Genomic DNA, 11190 nt, shown 5'->3' with positions numbered 1-11190 from the left:
CCAACCTAGTCCACACACCCAGGCTCACACTGCAGGCACACGGGCTGCAAAGCCCCGAGGCTCCCGGTGCTGGGAGCCCGCACGGGGCCCTCAGCGGTCTTTTTGCACAGAGAGGAGGTGGCCACGCAGCGCTGTGGAGTACCTGCTGGCGCAGAAGTACACAGATGTCTGGGAGCGGTTGGCAGACTCCAGCGTGACAGCAAAGTTCTCTTTGTTTGATCTAGAGACGCTGTACCCATCGGGCATGTCTCCTGGCTCGCTAGTGTGCGCACCATCTGAGTAATGGATCAGCCTCAGCCCGTGTCCCAGGTCTTGGTACCAGGACATGTAGTTATGACCCAGATCCTGAGAACATCTCAGTGTCGCGTTCTGTCCTGTCCTCATGACCTGGAATCTGGGGTCCTGAGTGACTCCAGCATGGACCGCCCCTGTGGAGAAGGAGGACCGATGCTGCAGTCACAGCAGACAGGCTTAGTGCTGGCACCCCGAAGGGGACCCTGCCCCCCAGGACTCACCTGCCTGCAGGAGACAGAAGACCACACAGCCCAGGAGGCAGGGGCTTATGGCGGGGGCGGGGCGGGCGTGGGGCCCTCTGGTCTGAGGGTGGATGAGAGGGGAGAGGGGCGCTCCAGGGAGGCCTTCTGAGATGTCACTGTCCCTGCCAGGCCCCGGAGCCAAACTGTCACTCAGTGAGCCACGCCCCCTCCCCCAGAGAATCAAATCAGAAATGAACCTGAGAGATAAATTCACAACCCGGACACCCATCCAGATAACGGACAAAAGCCTCACACGTTGCTGTAACATTTCTGTATGTGTTAAAGTTTTTTTCCGTAAATGTTAAAGTGATTAAACGATTTGTATGTTCTAGTCCAGAGATAAATCTTCATTAACGTATATATTACTTGTATTTATCTACATATTTCTGGAGTTTTGAATCCTGGGGAATCCTTCTGGTGTCCTGCTGCCCTTTATGATATGTGTCCCAAGAGCACTTCAAGAGGGAGAAGGCAGTGGCACCACAATCCAGTGTTCTTGCCTGGCAAATCCCAGAGACGCGGGAGCCTGATGGGCTGCCGTCTATGGGGTCGCACAGAGTTGGACACAACAGAAGCGACTTAGCAGCAGCAGCAGCAGAACTTCAAGGCTCCATTTCCGCAACATTGACCGCAGTCCTGAGACTGTCCCTCCACCTACCATGTTTCTCCAGGTTTCTGCTCCCAACCTCATCGCAGGCTCATCAACATTTGAGGAATTTGTTTGGTCTGCTTCTAATCAGTTCACTGACAGACGGTCCACCTGTCAAACGCAGGTACAGCTCCCTCATGTTCAGGGCAGCCCGTGATTCCCATGTTGGGGAGAGGGAGCAAGCAGAGCCCCCTCAGGCCGGTGACTCACCTTTCTGGGTGGAGAGAATTGGGTGCCCAGCACAGGATGACGTTTAGCCACAAAGGATGCAGGAGGGACGTGGAGGGAGGTGCAGATGCCAGGGTGATGAAAAATGCTCAGTTTTTATTTGAGATGTCCCTCTCATGGGAATACCTCTTTGTGAAGTGTGGCTGCCATTCACTGAGTAACAGTTCATATCATAGAGCCCCAAACTGTATCTTGTTACACACAGCACAACAGGTATATGTAATTTGCTTGTACAGAGATAGTTCCATGAGCGAGGGGACCACGGCTGTTGAGAAGAAACTTGCGCCGGGATGCTAGCTGTAACACTTATGAAATATGAGATATGGGCAACTCATGTCCCCTCAGATGTACAAACAGTTAAAATAATACTTATTTTGATGACTTTAGTGAGCATTAAAACATACCAAGAAGTAAATGTCTGGGAAAGTCTATCTATCAGGACTGGGCTTGGCAGGCTGGCAGCTGACACACGGGCACCACTTCCTGAGCTGGGGCAGGAGTGTTTTTGTCCCAGAAGCACCTGATCATGCAGGGCTGTGTCTTGGCTGCTGGCACAGAGATACACGGCTGAGTCCATCAGCTCCAAGGAGCTCAAGTTCGGTTCAGAGCGAGAGTCACTAAACTATTTTCCTGAGATTCTATTCGGGAGCTGTGCTTCTCCCCTCACTTTCTGCCTGTAATACTCAACGAGGAACTCGGGGCCCTGGCCCAGGGCCTGTTGGTACCAGTATACGGAGAGGTGTCCAGAGACAGGGGAGCATCCCAGGGTCCCTCGCTGTCCTTTTGCTTTAATCAGGTATCTCGGGGTTTGGGTGACTCCAGAATCCACAAGGCCTGTGGGGGAAGAAGACTAGGGCTGAGAAAGAATGCAGAAGAGAACCAGATGGTGCCTTGGAATCAGGCAGAGTCAGGCTAGGAACACGGATTCTCCCCTGTGCCAAACACCCACCTGCTGCCAAGAGACACAGAGCCACACAGTAGACGCGGCTGCAGTCCATGGCAGGAGGGCCAGAGCTGGGAGGCATCTCCTTGCTCAGAGCTCTGGTTCTCTGAGAGCTGGGGTTCTGGGCCTCCTTCCTCCTACTGGAGGTGAGGCAGTGACGTCACTGCTCTGATGTCATTGCCTCTGCTGGTTCCCAGGAATCCGACCTCTCATTCCAGGTCGCTGATCCAGGAACCCTGCTCTGTCCTGCAAAGTGTCTTAGATAACATGTGAGCTGGACTGCTGGTGTAGGCGAGGCTGGCTTTATGCCCGACGCCCTTCCCCATGGCTCCTTCGCTTTTCTCTTCAGGCAGGTTTTGCTCTTTTCTGTTTCTCTTTCCTACCACCTCCCAGCTCCATACCCTTCACTTTTGCTGCAACCTCAGAGGCTCCCTCAGCACTGCATAGTTGAAGTTCATGGCTCCCAGCTGGGACAGCAAGCCTGAAAATTAATGCCTATGCTAGTAGGGATTCTAGAGATAAAAAACCCAAATAAAGCTTTCTCTTAGGCCTCCTGGTCCCAGGCACTAGCTCTGTCTGCTTGCTCTGCCCAGAAACTTGTGGTGTTTCTCAGCTGCACAGCGTCCCCATGTGCTCTATGCGTGGAAATCAAGACTGTCTGCCCAAATTTAATAGTCATGGGATGTGTTCATATTAGAAAATATTTCACTGTTTGGCGATTGAACTGTGTTTTTGCTTGTTTTGTTTTTCTAAAGAACACACACACAATTAGAAACACAAACACACACACCAGCCTGCCATAGCTGATTCATGATTTTGTATTTCAAGAGAAAAGAAATGTGCTCATGCAGGAAATATCTGATATTTGACTTTTAGAAGATTGTGATGAGGGAGATGCTACAAACTTGGGTTAGGTTTTGTCCGTGGTAGTGTTCAGTGGCTAACTCGAGTCCAACTCATTGAAACCCCATGCACTGCAGCGTCCCAGGCTCCCCTTTATCACTATCTCCCACATTTGCACAAATTCATGTCTGTTAGTCGGTGATGCTGTTTAACCACCTCTTTCTCTGCCACCCCCTTCTCCTCTTGCTCTCAGTCTTTCCAGCATCAGGGTCTAGGCTATTTAGATGCTACAGACAGGCAATGGTGGAGAATACATACACACACAGCTTGTCTCTCCTCCTCAGGGACGACCAAGGTATTTTGGATGATTAATAATTAACTGAGTTTGCATTCTCTTTGAGGACCCCAGATAACCTTCTCAAACACGCCCAGTTAGGGATCATTACAAGGTTCCCTGGGTGATGGGCAAGGACATGACCCAGATGAGGGAGGAGCAGCAGAGCTGAAGTAGAGAAGAGTGGGAACGAGGCCCAGGAAGGTGGGAATGAAAGACCCACGTCTGGGGAAGTTGGACAAGAGCAGAGACCACTCAAGGGCCACCCTGGGGAAGAGCCTTCCACAGAGACAGGCATGTGGGGCCCGGGGAGAGACAAGAGGGTCTAGATGTATCTCATTTCCCAACATCATTCCCTCCTGGAGGCCTCATGTTCAGACTGTTGACTAGGAGGCAGAGCTGGGTACCATCTTTAGGCTTGCATGGCAGCTAGAGTGAAAAGACAGAGAATGAGGGTGGACACATGTCCACGAGGCCCTGTTGTCAGGTCCGTGACAGGAAGATTAAACATCGCTGGCTATGCTGCCAGTATGTGTCTGTGGGCTCTGAGTCTCCAGGTGCTAGGAGCATGTAAGGGGTTCCCCGAGTTCCAGGCTGCAGGGCCCTCATCTACTTTTTTGCACAGAAAGGAGGTGGCCGTGCAGCACCGTGGAGTAACTGCTGGCACAGAAGTACACAGATGTCTGGGAGTGGTTGGCAGACTCCAGCGTGAGAGGGAAGTCCTCTGTGCTTGGTCTGGAGACGCTGTAACCCTCGGGTATGTCTCCTTTAACCGTGTTGGGAGCAGCAAATGAGTAATGGATCAGCCTCAGCCCGTGTCCCAAGTCTTGTCGGTACCAGTACATGCAGTCATGACCCAGATCCTGAGTACATGTCAGTGTAGCCTTCTGTCCTGTCCTCACGACCTGGAACCTGGGGTCCTGAGTGACACCAGCATGGACCGCCCCTGTGGAGAAGGAGGACCGATGCTACAGTCACAGTGGACATGCTTAGTGCTGGCACCCCAAAGGGGACCCTGCCCCCCAGGACTCACCTGCCTGAAGGAGACAGAAGACCACACAGCCCAGGAGGCAGGGGCTCATGGCGGGGGCGGGGCAGGCGGAGGGCCTCTGGTCTGAGTGTGGATAAGATGGGAGAGGGGCGCTTCAGGGAGGCCTTGCCAGATTTCACTGTCCCTGCCAGGCCCACAGCCAACCTGTCACTCAGGGGCCACTCCTCTTCCCCCAGAGGCTCAAATCAGAAATGAACCTGAGTGAACAGTTCAAAACAGAAACAACCCATCCAGATCAATGGACTTGAGCCTTATGACTTGTTGTATCCTTTCTATAAACAGTTTACAACTTTAAGTGTGTTGTATTCCAGAGATAATTCTTCATTCCTAAGTATGTGATGTTATATGCAGATTTCTAACTGCAGGGTTGGGGGTTACTCAGTGCTCCTAAACAGCACATTGTTCAAGAGTCAACTACAATCCATACATCAGTAAAGTTGATTTTAAGATGCCTGAGGAGGGATGTATGTCACATGCTCTGGCTAATATCCTGCACTAAATCAACAGGCAGAATTATTTTCTCCCCTGTGATTTCTAGAGGCCTCAGCTGGAGGAAAAATGTGTCCATCTCTATCTTTGCACCTAAGAAATGGTGGAAGAGGCTGTCAGAGATTAGCAAAGGGAATCAGGAAATCCAGAGTCCTGTTATGTGCCAGCGACTTCATGCTTACTAAATTCCTAGGCAAGCCTGGAAGTTGTTGGGATGACTAATTTAATGTGTCACCTTGACTAGGCCACAGATATTTAGTTCCACATTGTTCTGAATGTCCCTGTGAGGATGTGTTGGTGAGAGATAAATATGTGAAAGTTATCAATAGATTTTAAAATCAGATTAGATGAACATCTTTATTGGTAAGGCAGATGAACTTCCATAATGTAGTAGGTCTCATGCAAAGAGATGAAGAAATGAACAGAACAAAAACCCTAAACCTCTCCTAGGTAGGAGAGAATTATCCAGCTGATGGCCTTCACTAGACTACCACCTCTCCCTGCCTAACAGCCTTTGAAATTAAACAACAGCTCTTCTTAGGTGGCTAATAACATGAGCCCAGCTTCTAGACCCTGGACTTATCACTATTAACAACTATGTGTGTCAAATACTTTAAATGATACACACACACACACACACACACACATATATATATATGTGTATGTATATATATGTTTTTTTGTTTTATGGAAGAATCATACAATGGGGGCGAGGACCACAGTGACAAGGACAGACGTGAGTCTGATTCCTTGTTCTGATATTTATGAAGTATGAGATCTGGGCAAGCCACTCCCCCTCAGATATGTAAAGAGTTAAAATAATACTTATCTTGTATGATCTTTGGGAGCATTGAAACATATCAAGACATGAATGTCTGGGAAAGGCTGTCTGCTCTACCAGAATTAGGCCCGGCTGGCTGGCAGTTGATACCCTCACACCACTTTCTGAGCTGGGCCAGGATGTTTTTGTTCCAGAGGCACCTGATCATGTAGGGCTGTGTCTTGGTTGCTGGCACAGAGATATACGGCTGAGTCTTTCAGCCCCAAGGAGCTCAAGCTCAGTTCAGAGCTAGAGTCACTGAACTGTTGACCTGAGAATCGCCCTAATACGTTTGCTTCTCCTCTCACATTCTGTTGAAATAGTGAACGAGGAACTGGGGGCCCTGGCCAGGGCCTGTTGGTACCAGTACACAGAGAGGTGTCCAGACTCAGGGGAACATCTCAGTGTCACTTGCTGCTTTCTTGATTTGATCAGGTATTCGGGGTCTGGGTGATTTCAGAATCCACCAGGCCTACAGGGAGGAGACAAGGAAGCTGAGGGCAGAGCACAGGGAAGGCTCCTGCTGCAGCCCTCATCGCCAGGCTTCTATCTCAGGAGGCAAAGACATCTCAGAACCTCCCACACTGTGTCCAGGACTCACCTGCTCCCAGGAGGAAGAAGTCACACAGCAGAGGAGCCTGGAGCCCATGGCAGCATCAGGAACCCAAGACAGCTGCTGGCTGGGGGCGGGGCTCCTGGGTGAGTGGTGTAAAGTGCTAATCCCCAGGCTTCCCTAATTGGAGCATTTGCCTATGACGTCACTGCTCTGTGCCTTTGCAGGCTGTTTCCAAATCCTCTGGACCCCTTGTCAGGACCCATTGTGGACTCCTCTATGCCCTTCCTGCCCTTCACAGCCCCTGAGCAAGGGATGGATGTGAAGGGTGCACCATCCCCATGTCCCCAACGCCCACAGCATACCTTGTAGTCCTCTGCCAGCCCCTGCCTGACACGCAGCCAGGCACTCACCTGGCCAGCAGTCACCAGGCAATCAGCTGACAATCACCCAGCCCTCACCAGTCACTCCAACCCTTCACCTCCACTTCCCTTGCAGCTCCTGGAGACCATCTCCTGGGCACATCCTGAGGATCCAGGCACATTCCCACTTTCCTGGGCAGCGAGGAGTCTGTACTGGTTCCATATGTCCTGGAACCTCAGGACCTCAGGGAACTCAAACCTGCTTTCTCATTCAGGCATGTAGCTAAGGTTCCTTAAAGCTGCCCTCCCCAGGGTGACTCTCCACCCCTCCCAGGACCCGCTGCTTGCCGTGGGCCCGCAGTGCCTCCTAGTGGCCAATGGTCCACAGTCTCATGGATCTGTGCCTTCTGTCTAAAGCAAGAATGTAAATACCCCACACCCTGCACACACACACACACACACACACACACACACACACACACACAACACACACTTATTCTACTGTCTTCCCAAGCTGGCTGAGTTAAGATTGATCTTCAAATTCCCCTTAGCCTCTGGAGGTAAAAGACTGTAGAAACCAACATTTCAATTAAGAAGAAAATAATTGCACTGACAGTAGTATGCTAAGGTGGAATCACACAGACCTTCAATACAGACACTCTGCTGAGCTCAGGTGAATACAGCCTGGAGCACTGCATTCTGTAGATCCCTCTGATTAATCAGATCCACATATTTCTAAATTTTCCATATAAATTATTACTAATTCTAGGTAATGGATTTATATACAGAGATTATATATATTAACTCATTTAGTTTTAAAGTTATAAAACTTGAAATAAAAAAAACCCAACCGTCCACTACATTTAACGTCGATGTAGCTGGGCGTGATATGAGACAGCACACTCAGTGTCACACTGCAGGCATGTGGCCCTGGGTTCCAAGGCTCGCGTGTGAGACACCTGCAAGGGGCTCTCCTCCTTCCAGGCTGCAGGGATTCCCTCATCTTTTTGCACAGAGAGGAGGTTGCCGTGCAGCGCCGTGGATAACCTCAGGTGCTGAAGTACACAGATATCTGGGAGCGGTTGGCAGATTCCAGCGTGAGAGGGAAGTCCTCTGTGCTTGGTCTGGAGATGCTGTAGCCCTCAGGCACGGCTCCTTTCTCCATGGCAGGAGGGATAACTGAGTAATGGATCAGCCTCAGCCCGTGTCTTCGGTCTTGTTGGTACCAGTACATATCGCTGAAGCTCAGATCCTGAGTACATGTCAGTGTCGAGTTCAGTCCTCTCCTCACGACCTGGAATCTGGGGTCCTGAGAGACACCAGCATGGACCGCCCCTGTGGAGAAGGAGGACCAATGCTGCAGTCACAGAGGACAGGCTTAGAGCTGGGACCCCGAAGGGGACCCTGCCGCCAGGACTCACCTGCCTGCAGGAGACAGAAGACCACACAGCCCAGGAGGCAGGGGCTCATGGCGGGGGCTGGGCAGGTGGAGGGCCTTCTGGTCTGAGTGTGGATGAGAGGGAGAGGGGCTCTCCAGGGAGTCCTTCTGAGATGTCACTGTCCCTGTCAGGCCCAGGAGCCAATCTGTCACTCAGCGGCAATGCCCCTTCCGCCAGAGGCTCAAATCAGAAATGAACCCGAGAGATAAGTTCACAATGGACATAAGCCGTACAAGTTGATGTAACTCTTCTGTAAAACTGATTAAGTTTTGTGTGTGTTCTAGTCCAGAGATAATTCACATTGATACATGTATTACTTCTATTTATCTGCATATATCTGTAGTTTAAATCTTGTGGAAATCCTTCTGGCTTCCTGTCGCCCTGTTTAACTCATGTGTCCCATTAGGACTTCAAGGTTTCATTTTTGCAAAACTGACCACAGTCCTGAGATTGTCCCTCCACCTACCATGTTTCTCCAGATTTCTGCTCCCAAACTCACTGCAGGCTCATCAACATTTGAGAAATCTGTTTGGTCTATTTCCAATGGAGTCACTGACAGATGGTCCGCCAGCCAAATGTGGGTGCAGCTTCTTCATGTTCCCAGGAGGCCCTGACTCCCATGTCGGTGCAGGGCAGGGAGCAAGCAGAGCCCCTCAAGACTGGGACCCACCTCTCTTGGTGGAGAGAAGCTGGGCGCCCAGCACAGGGTGATGTATTGGCACAGAGGAATTCAGATGTAGGAGGGACATGGAGGGAGGTGCAGACATCAGGGCAAATGAAAAATGCTCTGTTTTTATTTCAGACAAGGAATTCAGATGTAGGAGGGACGTGGAGGGAGGTGCAGATGTCAGGTCAAATGAAAAATGTTCTGTTTTTATTTGAGACATTCCTCCCATGGGAATATCTCAGATGCTCCCACACTGTGTTCAGGACTCACCTGCTCCCAGGAGGCAGAGAGTCACACAGCAGAGGAGCCTGGAGCCCATGGCAGCATCAGGAACCCAAGACTACTGCTAGCTCAGGCAGGGCTCCTGGGGTGAGTGGCAAAGAGTACTAACCCTCTTGCTTCCCTGGTTGGAGCATTTGCCTATTTCGTCACTGCTCTGTGTCTCTGCAGTGCCTTTCCTGATCCACTGAACCCCTTGGCAGGACCCAGGGCTGGCTCCTCTATGCCCTTCCCTGTCCTGCACAGCCCCTCAGCCAAGGGTGGGTGTGAGGTGAGCACTGTCCCCATGTCCCCATATGCCCAGAACATGGCTTTTTCTTCTCTTCCTGTCCCTGCCTGACACTCATGACACAGCCCTCACCAGCCACACTTATCCCTCACCCTCCCCTTCCCATGCTGCTCCAGGTGACGGCCCCTGAACACATCCTGAGGCTCGAGGAACGTCCCCACTCCCCTGGGCAGTGAGGAGTCTGTGCTGGGTCCATGTGTCTGGACCACTCAGGGAGCTCAAACCTGCTCCCTGATGCAGGCATGTAGCCAAGGTTCCCCTAAGCTGCCCTCTCCAGGGTGACTCTCAACCCCTCCAGCACACCCTGCTTACCATGGGCCCACAGTGCCTCCTAGTGGCCCATGGTCTCATGGATCTGTGCCTTCCATCTACAACAAGAACACAAATTCCCCACACTCCACACTTTCAAGCCCTACACACACACACACACACACACGCACACACACACACACACACACACCCTTCATATGCTGCCTTCCCAGCATGGCTGAATTAGGGTTGATCTTCAAGTCTAGTCTTAGCCTGTGGAGGTAAAACACTGTATGATTAGACATTTCTACTAAGAAGGAAATAATTCCTGTACCACTCCAATGACAATAGATAGCTAAAATGGAGTGATACGGGCAATAAAAATAAGAGCTCCGTGATCTCAAATGAAGCCAGCCTGGACACCTGTATTCCAGACCTCCTTTTGATTAAGCAGATCTATATATTTCCAGATTTCATATTTAAATTAAGCATTACCAAATTCTAGCAGGTGCCTTTTATAAAGAGGCTTTATGTATGTTAAACTATTCATTTCCTATGAACTTGTAAAATCTTAATATAATAAAAAACCATGAAAGAACTATTTTGACTTGGAGAAGATTTCTCTGAGGGAAAAGTAGAAACCTGGTCCAGGATAATTGAGATGCTAGGAAAGATGGGCAGGGAAGGAGAAAACACACACCCAGCCTGTCTCTCCTCCTGGGAATGAACTCCCAAGGGATTTTGGATGGTTTCTAATTAACTGAGTTTGTTTTCTCTTTGATGATCCCAAGAGCTTGCTCAAACACGACCAATTAGGCATGGTTACCAAGTTCCCTGTGTCATGGGAAGGGACGTGGCCCAGATGAGGGGAGAGCCATGTGTCTGCAGCAGAGAGGGCAGGGGAGCTGAGGCCAAGACAGTAAAGGAGGAAAGACCCTCACCTCCGGTGGGCTAGAGCAGGGAGCACTTGAGAGCTAGGCTGTGGGAGAAACTTCCAGAGAGACAGCAATCAGGTGCTGGGAGAGACAAGAGGGTCTAGATATATCTGATTTACTAATATTCTTCCCTTCTGGAGGTCTTAAGCTGATGAGGAAGAGTCAGAACTAGTCAGAATTGGATGCAGTCTGAACTGCATCCAGGGAGGATGCAGAGGAAAGACAGAGACTGATGGTGGACATGTGTCTGCGAGTCCCTGGGGTCAGATCCAGGCCTGTCCAGGTCACACATCCAGGGTCACAGTGCTGGCACGTGGTCCCCAGGGCTCTGAGGCTCCCGGTGCTAGGAGCCTGCACGTTGGACCCTGTCTTTTTGCACAGAGAGCAGGTGGCCGTGCAGCGCCGTGGAGTAACTGCTGGTACAGAAGTAAACGGATGTCTGGGACTGGTTGGCGGACTCCAGCGTGAGAGGGAAGTTCTCTTTGCTTGATCTGGAGACTCTGTACCCGTTGGGCACGTCTCCT

General features: G+C 50.8%; 1 protein-coding gene and 3 gene segments (V, D, J or C); all 4 read right to left on the bottom strand.

Moving 5' to 3' along the window:
• The window catches only part of LOC104999482, a 75226-nt gene extending 72544 nt beyond the window's left edge, over positions 1-2682 (bottom strand). The window contains 5 exon segments of the mRNA XM_010855034.1: positions 143-428; positions 516-558; positions 2081-2247; positions 2363-2493; positions 2624-2682. Coding sequence (XP_010853336.1) covers positions 143-428; positions 516-558; positions 2081-2247; positions 2363-2493; positions 2624-2682 — 686 coding nt within the window.
• A 1456-nt stretch (positions 2683-4138) lies between these two features.
• Positions 4139-4847, bottom strand: LOC104999481. The segment is given in 2 exon segments: positions 4139-4479; positions 4567-4847. Coding segments are annotated over 2 exon segments (390 nt in total).
• Positions 4848-7733: 2886 nt separating this feature from the next.
• Positions 7734-8278, bottom strand: LOC104999407. The segment is given in 2 exon segments: positions 7734-8143; positions 8230-8278. Coding segments are annotated over 2 exon segments (336 nt in total).
• Positions 8279-11009: 2731 nt separating this feature from the next.
• The window catches only part of LOC104999479, an 823-nt gene continuing 642 nt past the window's right edge, over positions 11010-11190 (bottom strand). Inside the window, 1 exon segment of the V gene segment in view lies at positions 11010-11166. Coding sequence covers positions 11010-11166 — 157 coding nt within the window.

Source organism: Bison bison, unplaced genomic scaffold, assembly GCF_000754665.1.
Source record: "Bison bison bison isolate TAMUID 2011002044 unplaced genomic scaffold, Bison_UMD1.0 scf7180017864352, whole genome shotgun sequence".
Taxonomy (NCBI): domain Eukaryota; kingdom Metazoa; phylum Chordata; class Mammalia; order Artiodactyla; family Bovidae; genus Bison; species Bison bison.
The sequence above is the reverse complement of the archived record's forward strand: the minus strand, read 5'-3'. Positions and strand labels throughout refer to the sequence as shown.